The sequence below is a fragment of the Danio rerio genome, chromosome 17 (assembly GCF_052040795.2).
Source record: "Danio rerio strain M-AB ecotype USA chromosome 17, GRCz13ab, whole genome shotgun sequence".
Classification (NCBI taxonomy): domain Eukaryota; kingdom Metazoa; phylum Chordata; class Actinopteri; order Cypriniformes; family Danionidae; genus Danio; species Danio rerio.
The window spans coordinates 21,607,888-21,626,464 of NC_141037.1; the positions used below are offsets into that span (position 1 = coordinate 21,607,888).

Here is an 18,577-nt window from a genome sequence, read left to right on the forward strand (position 1 = left end):
GTTATTTTATTATAATTATTATGTTGGTTATTTATGACTTTTTGGCAGTGTCTTCATGACTGGTCTAAAATGGTCTCACCAGGTTGCAGTTGACGTCATGTCCTGTAGTGTCTTTGGCTGGAGGCTGTAGTAAACTCCATGTCTGGCCTTTGTTGTAGGTGATATATGTTCTCATCTGTGCATCTTCTTTCTTATTGGCTATTATCATCCCACTTATGCCGGAAACCTACAGAACAGGAAACAATGATCTGAACCAAAATATTTGGATTTTTAATAATGTACAAATTAAAGCTGCATGACATTGGAATAAATTGACATTCAATACTTTGTTTTGCTACAATTTATTTTGCGATGTGAATGCAATTTCACCAGATTTCTTGAATAGCTCTATTTGTAAACAATTCATTTAATTTGACTGATTGGAATTATTTTGGAAGATTATGGGGATTATTCTGGATTACTATTGGGAAGATAGAAGAGAATTATTGGTAACACTTTAGAATAAATATCCATTATAACTAGTTATAAGATCATTAATAAACTGTTAGTTAATGAGTTATAACTGACTTAAAAGTTAATAGTTTGTTAATTATTTATAACTGTGCCTTATAGATAGCCAACAGATAATTTATAAGCTGTTAGTTAACAAGTTAAAATTGACTTGTTAACTGTTTTTTATGATTTATAACTATACCTAATACATTAGTAATAGATCATGAACATGTTAGTAAATTACTTACTAAAGACTGTTAAAGACCGAAATGTTTTCGGCTGCTCGCATCACTCGCTTAATGTCTGGTGACACTCGCTCTGTGTAGCCTTCAACTACAGCTCGTGCTGTATTAAACAGACGCACATCTCTTCATAACTGTTGTGGCAGTTTTTCGACTAAACTAAATTTATTTTTGATGTCTTCGTCACACTATTGGAGCAAATTGCCTCGAGGGCCTAGTTCGACCCGTGGGCTGCCAATGGAATAGTGCTGTTATACATCTTACCATTTTGTGAGTGAGTGCATATGAGGTTACAATGTAGTTTGCTCGTCTAATGTTTACGTTCGTAATATTTATATTATTTGCTAATTTATAACCTCATGTGGAGCTCTGAATCTGCGTCTTATTTTGAATTCGGCTTGGAGGTCGCATTTCGGTCACTGGTGCATGCTTTGAGAGCCTTTCTGAATGAATGAATGAAATACGGGGTTTTCCTCTAAAGCAACCCAGGGAGCTGAAAAAAAAATACGCTAAATTGGCTTAAGTTGGGTTAAAAGAACCAAAACAATGACAGGTGTTCTGGCACATAACAGGCATTTTCAAAGCAGAATATCTGACTTCAGCATTGTTTCCAACACAGGCTCATTCTAAAAACGTAGTCCTGTGGACGTTTCTGGAGCCCGCAAAATACGTCCCGGGAGGTATGTATTTTTGCAGTATTTGTTTTCACGAAAATGCAAGAGGGTGCTCTGTGCACTTTTTTGCATCTCAAATGTCTCTCGCAAGTGCCGTTCACGCCTGTGCTGTTCTCGCGTAAACCCATTAGAGGCCACTGTCGACCGACTGAATGACTGAATGATTGATTGGGCGACTGGCCAATCGACAGACCCACCCTCCTCCTTTCCTAAACATAACCAATTTTAAAGATTGACCTGCCTGCCCGCTTACTTCCCTAAACCCAACCTACGGTTTACAAAAGCCATCCAGAAAAAGAAAAGCCCTCGTCTGATTTTTACCATGTTTTCAGATTTACCACATTCTCACCCTGTTGTTCACTCGTTCTTTTTAGTTTTTGGATTCTGTTTTTGTCTTATCTTATTTCTGGAACCGCTGTTCCCGGAACTCGATCCCGGTCATCGTCGTCATCTTGGTCAACTTCTCTCTGCACCTCAAATCCGCTGACGTACACGACGAGCTAACTGGACAAACTGGTTGCGGTGGAAAAGCCCTCCACATGGAGGTAAGCAGTCAGCTGGTAAGCGCCGAAAGGAATGGCGTCATACCGCCTTGTAGTGTTCACTTAAAAAAATTAAATGCAGCCATAGGTACGTCCGTGCTAAGTAATTTGCGGTCTCCAGAAACATCCTCGGGACTACGTTTTTTGAATCAGCCAAAAGGAGCAGCGTTATACCGCCTCGGTGTTACATAATTTGCGATCTCCAGAAACATCCTCGGGACTGCGTTTTCAGAATCAGCCTGTGTTGGTTGTTTTTCAGATAAACAAGAATGTTCACTTGGCATGTTTCTTAAATATCTGCAAACGTATTATGATATTTTTATACTTTAGAAGAGTCAAAAACGTACATACAGCACTTTTAAACAAATATTTCAAATATATCATCCTTGTCTGTGTGTGTATTACAGATAACTAGTGTTACAGATACTAGTTTGTGTTGTTTGGTTGTAAGGACGAGAAGATATCAGGTTGTATATTATTGCAGAAACATTCATTTCTCTTTGCATTTCTGCTTACACCTCAGTTTCTGGATATTTTCGGTTGCTCTCATTATCAGATTTTTCTTCTTCTCTTTGTATTCATAATGTTTAATGGTAGAACTTCAAACACAGCTGTTTTATGCTGCATTGCACTATACCCTGTTCTACTTTTCACGTATTTCTGGAGAAAGCCATGCTAATTATCAAAGTTTTCCTAATTGCACAGAACGAATCGATGGTGCTCCTATCCTTAAGCTTAAATCAGGCTATGCAGTGAAAATGGCAGACCTTGTAGACATCTACGATGAGGTTTCCTGCGAGGCCGCGGGATGTTCTGAGGTTTGGGAGCGAGCGGGTGAAGTAGACACCAGGTGTGTCAGAGATGTACAGACTGTAGGTGTCATTTTCGTTCCACTCCTGCACGGCTGCCAACACTTGGCCCTCATCTGTACTGACAATGTGCATGTCCTGTATGGAGAACAGCTGTTAGAGCCACATACATCTCATCTGACAACCTTTTTGTGACAGCTCCTGCTGCGTCATGTATCTTACTTTGGGCAGACAGTATTTAGGGAGCTGTATGGTCCTAAAGGGCCCTCGTTGATAGGACACAAAGTATGTAGTTCTTCCTGCTGTAGTTAGCTGAGACACAAAAGCAGACACACACACACACACACACACACACACACACACGAAACCGTCAGAGAAAGCACTTACAAGTACTTACAACAGATCAGCACTTCACCCCAGTCAGGACTAATGTTTGCCTGTCTATCATCGAAGACACGTCCTATTGCTCCTGATTTGGTGTTTTCAGCATTTCAGGCGTGCTTGCTTCACAAGAATTCAGCAAACTGTTTCTACATGTACTGCAAGTGTTTGGGAAAGCAGTGTCTGGCATTTATACAATTTTTTACATTTCTGCAGAATATTATGACATGTCACTAGATTTATGTTGGCACACAACTGTAAACCTGTTCTCGCAGAAACTGCAGTTTTCTGTCAAATTTAAACCAGTGTGTTTGTGTTGACAGTGAAGACATTATCGTCTGTTTTTACACTAGTAATAAAAGAATTGACACATGTAGTGAAACAGATTTTAGATATAATAACAAATATAATGCAACATAAAAAATATGTTAGAGAAGTTACAAGAGCTGTCTTCTAATTATCAACTAAACCAGCGGTCCCAAACTGGGGTGCGCAGTCTGACCACCAGGGGTGCGTGAGAGAATGTTTGTAATGGCAGAAACTTTTCTTTTATTATTTTCATGCATTTATCTTGGGTAAACTCCACATGTCATATTTTTGAGAGAAAAGAAATTCACTGAGAGAGAAAAAAATCACATTACAAATTGTTATTTACAACCTATGCATACTCATCTCACGGTTTCACGTCTGCGTCACAAAAGCCCCACCCTTTCACATTAGGCACTAACTTATAGTACATTAAGATTTTTTTTCCATTGACTATATTCATCCGAATGGACACCTGGTTAAAAACTGGCACTTTAAAGAAGTCAAGTGACAGTAGGGATAAACCATCTACATCAGCCTCTTCTATGGAGACGTGCAGCAGCCTTGAATATATAGACTTGGAGGATAGCGAACGAGTTGAAGGGGCTCAGGCGGAAACAGAGAAATCCAGCAGAGATGTACTAATGAAGAGAATTAGGCCTAAGCTAGAGAGTGAGAAAATGTCAAGTAAGAAATGCCAATATAGCAAGAGTTTCATTGGTTTCAGGTTTACATGGATTGGAGATGCCGAAAAATCCAAATGTGCAATCTGTAGTCTGTGGTGAGGTTTTAGTTAATAGCAGTGTTAAGCCCTCATTTATGGTCCGGCACTTACAAATAAGACACGGCCACTTACAAGACGAGCCTGTACGTTTTTTTTTTTTTCATGGAAGATTGGAGAAATTGCAGAAGAAGTAAATAGGAGGCAAAAAGCAGCAGTAGCCTTCATCTGAAAAGTTGCACCATGGGTTTCCTGGGTACACTACAGCATCCACCAAGAAGCTCTAGCGATGTAAAACATGCCAGATTAACTTTTATCTGCACTTAATGGCGCTGTGAAAATTATCAAATTCGTAAAAGCTAATATATTAAATTCACTCATTTTATTATTTTTATTTTAATCACGTACACACAAAATATGTGTATTTAGTTATTGTAGTAAAAATGTGGAGTTTAGTGGAGAAAGGGTTGCAGGACAAGTGTCAAATATTAGAAAGGGGTGCACACAGCAAAAAGTTTGGGAACCACTAAAATAAACTAATATTTTGGCAAAGTAAATTTACATTGGACATTAGTCACTGACAAAAAACAAAAACTCCAGAGTGAGTGGCAAAATAATGCACAAGTTTGTTAACACAGCAGGTCTGGCTGATACACATGTTATTAATCCATCTTTATTTCTCTAGAGCTTTTACAATGTAGATTGTGACAAAGCAGATTAACATAGAAGTTCAAGTAAATTGAATCTGTGTCAGTGCAGTTTTCAGAGTCAAGTTCAGTTTAATTCTTAGCAGTGGTTTTAGGCATGGGCAATATGGGATTGCCTAGGGTGGCATCTTGCTGAGGAAAAAAAATAAATAAATAAAACATGCCCCGGTAAAAATCAATATATTAATTTAGAGTGGTGATTCCAGAATAAGTGTATATGATATGATGATGATCGAATTTTGACTAAGCATTGTTATGAAGCAGAAAGGAGGGATATTGAGTCAGGGAGGTAAGACTTAATAAGAATAATAACAATTAGTAACAATTAATAACAATTCTCGGCCTTGAGTCGGGTCTAAGATGAACAGATAATTCTATAAAACATATATTTTTTGTGTTTTATAGAATTGTCATAATATTTATGCTAAATGTTTCTTAAGTGATCTTAGCATATCACACCAGTTTATTATTTACATGGTTTTCCTGTTACATTTAGGATTGTTTTTTGTAATTTATTTAGAAAAATGGTATTTATATTGAATAAAAATATTTTTAATAATCCCAATTGTGATTTTGCCCCTACTTTACCCAAAATTGGGTTAAAACAACAAACATTTTTAGAAGTTTCTTTTTTCATAACTAGATGTAACCCTGCAACTATTTGTAGGAGAATTGAGGGGGGTATATGAGGTGGTTCGTCCAGGGTGCCATTTGAGATGGAAAATTTACTGTTAATTCCATTCAGTGTAGTTTAATTTTCCCTACTGAAACATTGAAGTGGAACTCGCTCGATGCGCACCTCCACATGTCCCAAACCAATCAAGTCAGTGGCAAAGAACAAACTTAACCAATTGACAAAAGTGAAAAAAAAAAACCTAGAGAGAAATCTGGCTCAGTTGAGCACGACCATTTCTCCTCTGACCAATCTTCTTTTTAATTATGTTGGTTTCTTTTTAAAAATGTCTTGGATCATTTTGAAAGGGGAACAGTAGTTGGGGTTAAAGGTTACACAATGCTTAGCTACACTAATTGCCACCACTGCATCGGCTAACAGATCCTGAGTGTTAGACACATTTAATAACTTGTAAAATATGTGGTCAGTACCAAAAAAAAAAAGTATAGTTGCGTCCCAAGTGGCAGACTATATACACTTATGCACTATGCACTTACACACTCAACAGCAAAGTATATGTATGTAGTTTTACTAAGCGGAAATTCAAACCATTTCTCTAATGACATTTCATGGTTGCCAAATTATTAAATAAATGACCAAACTACCAAATAACAACTGCCATGAGTATAACTGCATTCACCATCGGGAAGCGGTATAATCACTCTCGTAGGAGAATTTTGCTTTCACAATACAAAATAAATACAGTAATCCAGCATGTGGGCCCGATAGCTCCGCCCCTTCCAATACGTGAGCAAAGCAGTGGTTGTTGTGTGCGTGAAGTGTCCATCATTCCACACTTCCTTTTACTGGTTAAATATAAGTGCATTATCTGGTTATTTAAAGTGCACTTATTATTTTTTTTGAGTTTTCAGTGTGACTGCATTACTTACACTATTTATACTACAAAATGGCGTAGAATAGTGCATAAGTGTGCGATTTGGGACGCACCTTATGATATGCTTGATAGTACTAAAAATATGTATTTAAAATATACTGCAGAGAAGTAAATTCAGTAAGTCAGTCTCACTGTAAGTCTCTGTGCATATGATTGGCAAAATGTCAAACCATTTGGGGGAAAAACAGTTTGAAACATTGGAAACAGTGTATTGATCTGCAAGTGCCAGCAGCCTAATATACCCTTCTGCTGTTTATCTGCCATTGCAACAGCACCCAAATTGAGCATGTAGATACAGTTTGTATCTGTGCCTTGTGTATTGTAATTCTGTCAATTGTTTCTTTCTTAAATAAGAACTGACTTTGTGCAGTTTGTTTGTTCTTTGTGTCAGGTAAGTCTACTGTGTATAATATTACCAAATGAGGTATACTCAATACAAGGGATGCAAATGATTACTTGATGATTGATTAATTGCCGATCTGTGTGCACAGATTTTAAATGTTAAAGTTAAACATGTATTATTTTTTATTTCAAATGCAAATTTTTTAGTTATGATACTATGATACTAGGTGCCTAGACTGCAACTTAGCCAGAGGAGAAATAGTTGTGTCCAATTGAGCCTGGTTTCTCTCAAGGTTTTTTTTCTTTACTTTTATTAATTGGTAAAGTTCGTTCCTTGCCACTGTCACTACTGGCTCGCTTGGTTTGGGTCTTGTGGAGCTGCACATCGATGGATTTGCTCTTCATTGTTTGGACTTTAAGCAGTGAAAAACTGTACAAAAGGACGCATATCCCTCTTAACTGGGTGCTCAGCCCAAAAAAATGCAAAAGATGCTAATTAAACATTTATCAAAGGCGGAAACACCAAAGCTCCAAAAATACAAATTTATTAAATTAAAAATACTGACATAAAGCGTGTAACGTTTCAAGCCACGCGGTTTGATCAAAAATCAGGTGCTCCTTTTTGTAAAAAGTTTCGGAACAGTACAAAAAGGAGCACCTGATTGTGATGAACACTGTCTGATGAAGAGCCGTATGGCTCGAAACGTTACACGCTTTGTGTCAGTCTTTTTAATTTAATAAATTTGTATTTATGTAGCTTTGGTGTTGCTACCTTTGATGAATATTTAATTTGGACTTTAAGCAGTGAAATTTAATTCTAACTAAACTAAATTTAATCCGACCTACTGTAAACTGAACTTAAACACTGAAAACTGGACTGAGAAAGTTTTAATTTACTAGAACTTTTATGTTGAGCTGCTTTGACGCAATCTACATTGCAAGAGTGCTACAGAAATAAAGAATTTAATTGATACTCCCAAAATCATTCCGCATAAATTCACAGATTTATTTAGCTAAATTCTGCAAAGAAATAACAAAACAATGTCTGGGGATTCCGTCTGGCCACATTGATAACTATTTTAATCGATCCAGCATTAAAATACAAGGTATACTATGTGCTGTGACACACACGTCCACTACTTCACACGTAATCAAGAATATGCAGTTTATATCTTCTTATCTAATCACTCTCTGCATATTGGGGACACATAAAACCCTTTTGTGTGGAAAAAACACACCGAACCTGTAGCAATGAGTATGTGAAAGCAAATTACCTCATGTATACAGTCAGGCAGTGTGCTAAAATAGCATGATATAGGAAGTTGAACAAGGAAAAAAACATTTTGGTCGAGTAAATAAATAACTAAATATGTTTTTTTTTTGTTTTTTTTAATAATAAATGCTTTCTGTTTCACTAGATAATACCTTCAACCCTTCATCTATTTCACAAAGACACAAACACGCACTAGTTGCCAGTGTGTACATCTGAAATGGTACTATTATATATGTTATTACATTAAAGGGCACATAGTTTACCCCTTTTTTATGATTTAATATTAATATTATGGTTCTTCTGAGTGTGCCAGTTTAGGTTCAGTTCAACACACAGTTCAGATGTTTTTATTATAATGTGTTAAAAAGTGTCATGTTGGGGGCATTTACACAGTTTGCTGTTTTAAGGGCATGTTGCTTCACAGTTTCGGCTTCCTGCCCAACATAACAAGGGGCTCCCACGCTCTGTGTTTGCAACAGACAGGCTGACAGAGAGAGAGAGAGAAGCTAAGCTAAGCTAGGATGAGCATTCAGCCATACATGTATGACTCGAACACAGACAAAGCAGAGAGTACAAAATAATTTGTGTCTTTGTATAGTCTTGGTGTACAAGTTCCGAGCGTGTTCTCTGAGACTAATAACCACAGACACTGAATTAACTTTGACTAAGGCACCGAATGCGCCATGACACGGCACACCAGACACTCAGTGACGCGGCAGAAACATGAAGTGTCCTGAATCGTCGCGCCACGCATTCCAGAACTCCAAACACAAGCTTCCACCAGGGCAAACACAACGGCGCCACGGCCACCAAGCCGCTGACCCGAAGCTCCGCCGCATGCACCCAGACAGAAACCCACGCACAGAACTTCGAAATGCACAGCGCCACACCACACAAAAGGTACAAGCAATAATTCCGATTACAGCAATAATGTGGAGAATATTGATCTTGTGTTGAGCCCAATGAGCTTTTCATCAAAAAATAGAGCATGCATGTTTCTTTAGTGATATGGCTTTGACTCACATGCTGAAAATGGTGGACGTGCAACAAGAAACTGAGGATATGATCGTGACGCGAGGCTGTCAATCAATATTGGTGGGCGGGGGGACCGCTCTCCTACGTAAAGTTGCAGTCAGTCTGAAAACCGCTCCAATTGGTCCACCGTTTTTATGTTGTTAAATTGAAAAAAAAAAGGACTGTGTGTGTTTATATCACCCCAAAATGACGGTCTATACACTAAACTTACACACATGTCTGTCCAAACAGATTTATCGCCATAGGTGCCCTTTAAAGAAAAAATGCTGATGCTAAATAAGCAACCATTGCTTGTTTTTATGATTTTACTATCGTATTAGTCTGACTTAACAAAAATAAAACGCTCTTTGATAACAAAGTGTTGTTTTGGTCAGACTGATATTGAACGTTTAGTGTGTGTGTAAATGTACTAAATGTTGCCCAAATCTGAAGCGTACAGAAAAGCACATGTTGTCAACACTCTTATCAAGTAGATTGTAGCTATTAGGCTGTAACTATAGAGCATTAAGGCTCTAATGCTCCGATTGATCCAGTGTCAATAGAGCTTAGATGTCCAGAGTGTGTAAATGTGTGTGTGTGTTTGTGTGTGTCCACTTTTACAGGGTGAGGATGGAGCAACACTGTGTTTTTCCTGCAAGAGATGTGGGGTGTCAGACAGTCTCTTGTTCCTCCGCTTTTTGAATCGATAACCTCATTATTCTCTGTCAACTCAAATCCAACGGCTTCAAACCACAAAAGTCAAAAGAAAGTCGGCTTTTATTGGCATAGGAGGGTCCGGGTTTTGGGATTCTCGCTCAAAACCCCATCCTGTCCTCCCCTGAACCGCTTTTTAAAGATGGAGAGGCTGGTTTCAATGGTTATCACTCACTTACACGCCACTGACAGAGATAAAAGGAGAGCTATAAAAAGAGTCAGGCAGAGATTACCATCACACACATTTGGTTTCTCCCAGCCCAAATCACACACGCTTATGTACTTCATAAAACACACACACACACACACACACACACACACACATACACATATCTGTACCTGTAAGAAGATGTATTGGTCCTGCACCACAAGTGAGTTGGTGTCAATTCGGCCAATGAATGGATACTGCCTACCCTCCTCTGAACACTTTTGTGCTCGGCAGGTAATATACTGCATTTCTGTGAGACACACACACATAGATTTATCAACGCAGGATACGCTTGTGCACAGGAACGCCTTGATCTACACCAAACAAAAAACAGATGATCAATATCTCTCACTCTCACTGGCACACACACACCCACACAACAAACACAATCTAGAGCATACACACAAACTTCCCACACATCTCTATGTCTAGCCAAATTAATCAGTGCTCTCCATTATCAGTCTCTCTACTGGCCATCCATCCTCACTCAGAAGAGAAAGAAAAGAGGGGGTGGGAGGAAAAGCACAGAGAAAGATGTAGAGAGAGAGCAAGGAGGAGAAGAAAATAAGAGGCCGAGACATAAACAACAGATTAGGATTTATACCTGTTTTATCTGTGGACTTTTCTCTAATAAAGAGCGGGAGGAGATAAAAAGTCTTTTAGAAATGGGATAAAGCTATTGTTTTTAGTTTTTCTGTGTTTGGAGAGGGAGATTTTCCTTAAAGGATTGAACTAGCATTGTCATTATGTTAATTAAAACTGGATTTAGTTTTTTGTGAACTATTGTTTACAATGTTGGAAAAGAATTTTAACGTGTTCAAAATCACTTCACTGAATAGTTCATTATATTCCTTTCATGTTCATGATATGCATTACGTGTAAGGTTGTTTATATGTTGTGCATATGTTGTTTCAGCATCTATATCGCAATGTGTGCACATCCGCACATACAGTTGAAGTCAGAATTTTTAGATCAAAATTATTAGCCCTTTTAAGCAATATTTTTTTGAAAGTCTACAGAATAATCCATCGTTTTACAATACCTTGCCTAATTACCCTATCCTGCCTAGTTAACCTAATTATCCTAGTTAAGCATTTAGATGTAATTTTAGCTGTATAGAAGTATCTTGAAAAATATCTAGTCAAATTACTGTCATCATGGCAAAGATGAAATAAATCAGTTTTAGAGATGAGTTATTGAAACTATTATGATTAGAAATGTGTTAAAAAAAAAAAAACTTCTCTCCGTTAAACAGAAATCGGGTAAAAAATAAACAGGGAGCCTGATAATTCAGGGGGGCTAATAATTCTGACTTCAACTGTAGATCTGCAATGCCGAGTTCACATTGCAGTGTAATTTTTACATTTACATATACCAAACGATAAAGCATGCATGGTTTATTTCACTTTTATCTTTGCAGTTTTGCATTTATTTATGCTTGTAATTTGTTTATTACATTTTATACATGATTCATTGCACTACAGAATCATCCCAATCAACCTAAATGAATACATTTGGTAACGCAAGGACCAATTCTCAGTATTACATAGTTGCTAGGTTATTGAGATATTGGCTGCTTATTTGTACTCATAAAGCACATATTCTGTATGATCTTATTCTACACCTGCTAACAAGAGTCTTGTTGCCTATCCAAGTTTTAGGAACAACAAATAAAAACTTGACTTCTAGTTGATCATTTTGTATCAGAAGTGTCTTATATGAAAGGCAAAGGGCTCTAGATTGTGTATATTTTACCAAAATAAATTATGATCATGTTTTGTTTATTTAATTATTTTATTAGGAGAGTAAGGTTTGACTTTACTTAGACAATATTCTTGTCACTTAACAGAAATAATGTACAGTATAGAATATAAAGTCATGGTGCAGTGGAAAAACAATTAATATTGTGTATGACTCCCACGAGACTGTAGTCATACATCTCTGCAATGACTAAAATAACTCATTAATAAAATCATCTGGAATGGTGAAGAATGGCAAAGTCATCTTACCCCAGACATGCTCAATAATGTTCATGTCTGGTGACTGGGTTGGCCATTTCTGGAGCACCTTGACCTTCCTTGTCTTTAGGAACTTTGATGTGGAGCCAGAAGTATGAGAAGGAGCGCTATCCTGCTGAAGAATTTGCCCTCTTCTGTGGGTTGTAATGTAATGGACCATCAGTTTGTTGATGTTGCCTTTCACTCTGCAGATCTCTAACCCCAAACCATGATTTTTTTCCTTCACCGAACTTAACAGATTTTTCTGTGAATCTTGGGTTCATGTGGGTTCCAATAGGTCTGCTACAGCCTTTGTGATGATTGGGATGCAGTTCAACAGATGATTCATCTAAAAAAATTACTTTAAATTATCAAATAGAAGTCAAGTTACTATTTGTTGTTCCTACAACTTAGATTGACGACAAGATTTTGTCAGGTAGTGTACATCCCTAGTCCTACCCAATACCTAAACTACCTTAATAACTATTAATAAGGGCTAAAATAAGGAGTTCATTGATGCTAAAGTCATAATGGTTTGCTAAGAGTGAGAATTGAACCTTTAAATAAAGTGTGACCAAAATTCTTTTCAAATAGCGCTATATAATCATATAATGGAATTGTATAGATACAGTATATCACAATATATATATATATATATATATATATATATATATATATATATATATATATATATATATATACAGTATATATATATATATATATATATATATATATATATATATATATATATATATATATATATATATATATATATATATATATCACAGAAAAAAATATCAAAATGTCAGATTTTTTCAATATCATGCGGCCCTAATTATGCCCTAATTATGTGATCTAAAAAAAAACCCGTATCACTCTTACTGTGGATTTGAATTGTGGTGTAAAATGTTTAATAAGAAAATGTTTGATAATTTGGACTAAATTGAAGTTGCTTTTTTCATTTTTGGAGCTTGACAGTGCTCTCTGTTTCCACTGATTAAAGGAATGTGTGGCTATTAGGAAACATTTCTTCTTGTGTTCTATGAAATCCCAAGCAGCCTGAGAGTAAATAATTACAGTATTCCAACTTTTGATGAATTCACTCATGTGACCAAATTAACAATGAAAACATCTCAGATGTGGAACGTTTAGTCTAAACCAAATTTAATTGTGCTATATTTCTCTTCATTAGTTCTGGGTTTGGTTTTCCAGTTCAGTAAACTAGAAAATTCCTTGGTTTGTATTTAACACAGAGGTTACTCGAAAATGTCAAATCTAAATAACATGAATTTTCTAGACAGGAAATTGCAGGAATTTTCACATGCACAAGCATTTTCTAGACCAGGGGTGCCCAGACTTTTTCTTATGAAGAGCAAAAAAACAAACTTAATTTAGGGTGGTGGGCCATAGGTAAATATATCAAACTCTTATTAACTAATGCATATATATATATATATATATATATATGTGTGTGTGTGTGTGTGTGTGTGTGTGTGTGTGTGTTACAGTAAAAATAAAAACAATCCCATTGTAGCAGAATGGAGTTACACTAGTAAAGCTGCTTTTGCCTTGATTTGCCCTGGGGCTCTGTTAGCAGGGCGAGAGGGGTGTTTAAGCTCAGGTAGATCTCGATGAACTCCCCGACTTATTTCTGGCTAATGACAGATACCTGGATTGCTAGAAAGAGATATACGACTTACAAGAGCTTGACTATTAGTCTGTTTACATGGACATCAATAGTTTGATTTTAATGTGATTATGACAATACTCTGATTAGTAGTTGACCATGTAAACAGCAATTTTTGATTAATTTAATCAGTTTAAGGCCATAATCAAACTAAAGAGAAATCGACATGTGGAGAATGGCGCATTATTGAAGTGCAGTACAGACATGTAAACACAACAACCGAACTACTACCGTCGTGATAGGACTTTTCACCACGTTTTGCGACAGGATAGTCCACACACAGACCCCCCAAACCCACACACAAACACACACTTCCAGCAGTTCATCCAGTAAAAATAAAAGTGTCAAACTGCAGTTAAAGTCAACAAATTAAAATCGAAGCACCCGAAATTATATGAAAGTCCAGAGGAAATGTGAATAGCGCGATGACGCGATGACATTAATCGAATTATGTGCTATAACATGTTAAACGGGATCATGAAAGGTACATTCAAACAGCAGCTCTTGTAAACACCTTAGTCTTATTATTCTCTTAATTAGATTAAGGCAAAAAAATTGATTACTGATGTCCATGTAAACGTAGTCTATGATGCCAATTTGGCTTGTTCAATTTACTAAGGTTGCGTGTTTTTTGGATTGTGGGAGGAAACCGGGGAACCCGAGGGTAACCCACCCGAGCACGAGGAGAAGAAAACTCTGCACAGAAATGTTGACTTGTTCAGTCAGGACTTTAACCAGTGACATTCTTGCTGTAAGGCCACAGTGCTAATCGCTGCTGTGTTGCTCAGTCTAGAAAGGAGGGGGAGTTTGGGGAGGGAAGGGGAATTCTTCAAGACGATGATATTGAGATAATAAACTCTGGTTATTTGTAATGAGTTAATAATCATCTGAATCATATGTTAGCTAATGCGGGACCAGCTGTGGTCAATCATGAGCCCGTGATCCTCTCAAAATTAGTTTAAAAATAAACTTCAATAAAAATCTGATTCATTTCATCGTCAAATACGATTTCTTTTAAAGGCATTTGCCCCAACCCTCACCATTATTGTCTCTTTTTTCTCAGATAGGATGGCGGGCCGAATCAAAGGTTACCATTGGCCAACCTAGTTTGGGCATCTCTGTTCAAGACAGTATTTTGTGACAGTAATCTCGATATTTATTTTTCATATTGAAAGATAACAATATTTATTTCGATATGTTAATGCTTCCAGATTTAAAATATTATCCCAAAAATGACTGAAGCCACAAAAATTAGACGGTTCATTAACATTTTCGGCCGATACGTTTTTGGTAGCCGAAAATTCAATACATATCTCATATCAACACACTTTTAGATTCCCATTGTTGCACATTTCTGCTCTGTGATTGAATCTTTGATCAATATAGGGTGACACTTTATTTTGATGGTCTGTTTGTTGAACTTAAGTTACATTGCATCTACATGTCAACTAATTCTTATTTGATTATAAGTAGACAGTTAGGTTGGGTTAGGGTTAGTGTAAGTAGACATGTACTGTAAGTTTCTTATAGTGAGTTGAATGTCTGTTGAAGGAGCAGTATCAATACTCATATGGACCTTCAAAATAAAGTGTTACCCAATATAGAATAAAAAAAAAGTCTTCATTGTTTGTCGGCCCAGCCCTAACTTGTAGTTTGGCCCCCTTAGATACATTGGTCGAAACCAAAAATCATGTGGAATACTGTATTTCATTCATTAGAATGGAGGAGCACTTCAATTCCCAGAATGCACTTCTCATGTGAACATCACTAAGTTCCTCTTCCTGTCATTCTGATTCCTCTTCATTTGGGGTGTGGCCAATTTAATTTATTCTGCAATTGAAAAGGAGCCAGTTCTTCAGTTCTGAAATTTGCTGAATCCACATGGCTGCTCTAAGAAGAACAGACTGATAGATCTGCTCCAAATCCTTCTTCCAGATTTGACAGTCTGAAAAACTAAAGAAGCTTTTGCCGCCTCCACCATTTGCCTGCGCTTGAAACTCAGCTTGGTGTAACCACCGCATCACTCATAACACATTTATATGTATTGTTGTTGTTAGACTGTCTGTAGCTCAGGGCCTGTTGTGTTGTGTCAGGCTCATATCAATAGCGCTTAATGCACAACACTGTCCCACAAGGATAAAACACAAGCGCCAGAACCAAGCCAGAACCATTTACTATCGAATTTACTGTTGTCCACAATTCATCTGTTCATTTTTCACTGCGACACAAGGGGGGAAAAAAGCACAGGGGGCTGAGGAGAAAGTAAGAAAGACAGGGAGAGAGAGAGAGCCAGGGAGGGAGGAAGAGAGAAACCGAAAAAAGCAGAAGAAAGAAAGATGAAATCCGAGGGGCAAACAGAGGAAAGGAAAGAGACTAACGTCCGCTGTCAGTTCGAGCCTCGATGTGCACCAGGTCTGCCTCTTTATCCAGACCACTCAGCGCCCTGAAAATGAAACAAGAAAAAGACAGAAAACACAAAAAAAAGAACAGAAGAGAGGAAAACAATCAGGAAGGGCTCCAGTGGAGAGGAGATGAAGAAGGAAGGAAAGAGAAGGAGGTGCCAGCAGGGGACGGACGGATGAGTACGGTAATAGCATGAGAGTGATGGAGTGATGGAAGAGAAGAGGGAAAGGATGGAGGGGAAGTGATGGACAGCATAATTCCACCGCTCCAGTAGGAGACAGTCTGTCTCCAGTGAATCCTTATTGTTGCTCTGATAGCAATTAATCACACACAAAAACACACACACACACACATTTCACTCTCACAAACCATCTTCCATCGCACACACACTTTCATTTCTTACCTGCCTATTTTCACCTGCATCGCACACACACATTTACCATCATATCCTCTTTCTGAAGTTTTTAATCATCTTAACGTCTTGTCTTTTGTTATCCATATTTTCTTCTGAGTCAGTTTGAACACGTTCACAATCTGATATTAAAATCCTTTTCACAATCCAAAATGAAACCTTTCAGCTCAAATCTGATATTCCACCTCTACAGAGGGCTAGATTGATATTAAGCCCTATTAACAGTCTCAGATTAATATTAATCTCAAACTGAGAAGTGAATCATTTTCATTGCATGTCTTATTTTAAAGCTCCAATGTCTCTGAGACTCCAGTCTGAGATTAAATCGCTTATTTATTTATTTTTCAGATTGCTGCGTAGTTTTCTTCTGATCTCATCACACATTTTCTCATGATCTGGACTTTGAAAACTGCATGTCGGTCACCATTTTTATGGCCGGCAGCAAACTGTAGACTTTGATGTCCCTTGAGTTGACAGGCAATGAAATTAAAGATAAGGATATAGCTTCAATCTCAGTGTCAAACAGTGATCTGGATGTGGTCCATCACTGATAGACATTGAGTTATACCAGCTGGAGTGAGTTCCTGATGTAATTCACTAATTTACATTGTAACATTATACTTTATTTATGTTGATTTGGACAAAAGTGACAAAAAAAACAAACACTTATAAAGTTAAAAACTTAGTTTCTATCTAAAATACTCCTTCTTTTTTTGTATTTCATTAAAATTCATCATGGATAAAAACCATCTGGTGGAAACCCTTGCGCATTAAATATGTATCAGGGTTTCTTCAGCAATACCGAACAGCTTGACTGTTTTCAACATTATAATAAATGTTTATTAAGCACTAATTGGCCTATGAAAATGCTTTCTGAAGGATCATGTGACACTAAAGATGGGAGTAATCATGTTGAAACATTTAAAAAGAATATTTATATTAAATTGAGTTTTCTGCTGTATTTTGAATACTTAAGCTCTATTTTCAATAATTGAACACACACACACACACACACACACACACACACACACACACACACACACACACACACACACACACACACACACACACACACACACACACATATGTGTTGACTAAGTTCTCACTGAAGAACTTGGTCAACTGTTAACTTAATTTAACGCTGATTAATTTAAAAACAAGTCACAATTCCCAAGATTTTCACAAACATTGTAATGAAAGGATGATGCTGTTCTTAATGTTTTGAATCTGACAGCACACAAATTAAAAATTGTTTTCATTGTTTGAACACTATTGTTTTGTCTGCTATAACAGATTGTTACTTAAGTACACAGTAAGGTAACAATTAGGTATTTTTAACCTTACGTCGGTTTGCACAACACTGTCCTTTCAAACATGAGAACATTTAGAAGCATTTTACAATCCACTACAACTAATGAACTGAATTGTGATGAGGAGGTCAGAGCAGGACAGAAAATAATCCATTACTTCTAAATGATGATTTTATTGACGTAAAACTCTTAATAAGTATGTAAGAGTGTGCGTCAAAGAATAAGTGGAGTTCAAAGGACAGTAGAAAATGTAAAAGGAAAATAAGCAGTTCAAGACCTTTTTAAACATCTATCTCAGTCCAAGACGAAACCACTTGTTTAAATCTCCTTCAATTGTCTGTCTGAGATTAAAACATCTCTCAATCCGTCAGACGTTCGGATCAGGCCTAAATAATTGAAGAGGGTTAAACGTTCATCTCAAACCCGGCCTGAGAGACCTATTACAGTTTAAGGTTAAACTTTTCCATTTTCTCCTTCTGTACTCACCGTCCCTGACACAGCAGGGCTTCAGTGGCACAAACAGAATAGTGTATGTGTGTGTGTGTGTTGCTGTATAAAGCAGCAAAGCAAAGATGTATTATACATATATTTGAAGGGATATAGAAAAATGTGTGTGTGCACAAGGATGTTAAACCCAGAGGTGAAGACGTGTTGTCTCCACAGCTCATCGAGCATGTGACAGGCAACCAGTTATTCTGATGCACCCCACACACAAACACACAAACTCACACTGATGGGATTAAAATATAAAACCTGATCAAAATTCCACACGTAC

At 37.1% G+C, this 18,577-nt stretch overlaps 1 protein-coding gene and 1 long non-coding RNA gene across 8 annotated transcripts in view; one reads left to right on the forward strand and one right to left on the reverse strand.

Annotated features, from left to right (window-relative positions):
- Positions 1 to 18,577, forward strand: part of LOC147833062 (uncharacterized) — a 173,899-nt gene that overhangs the window by 98,001 nt on the left and 57,321 nt on the right. For 2 of the 4 annotated variants that reach the window (XR_015513333.1, XR_015513335.1), the window contains one exon: positions 9,695 to 11,056. The exons of the other annotated variants lie outside the window; for them this stretch is intronic. This is a non-coding gene — a long non-coding RNA (uncharacterized LOC147833062). Of the gene's footprint in view, positions 1 to 9,694; positions 11,057 to 18,577 lie in introns of those variants that run through there. 4 annotated transcript variants of the gene reach the window in all.
- sorcs3b (sortilin related VPS10 domain containing receptor 3b) overlaps positions 1 to 18,577 on the reverse strand; it is a 109,638-nt gene that overhangs the window by 41,178 nt on the left and 49,883 nt on the right. For 3 of the 4 annotated variants that reach the window (XR_015513313.1, XR_015513314.1, XM_087290336.1), the window contains exons 6-10: positions 16,056 to 16,120; positions 10,125 to 10,243; positions 2,982 to 3,071; positions 2,718 to 2,897; positions 80 to 226 (exon numbers count right to left, since the gene is read on the reverse strand). Coding sequence is in view for 2 of the 4 variants with exons in the window: in XM_087290336.1 (XP_087146462.1) it covers positions 80 to 226; positions 2,718 to 2,897; positions 2,982 to 3,071; positions 10,125 to 10,243; positions 16,056 to 16,120 (601 nt within the window). In the remaining 2 variants the exon portion in view is untranslated. The remainder of the gene's footprint in view (positions 1 to 79; positions 227 to 2,717; positions 2,898 to 2,981; positions 3,072 to 10,124; positions 10,244 to 16,055; positions 16,121 to 18,577) is intronic. The other variant, XM_087290337.1, reaches the window with a different exon arrangement.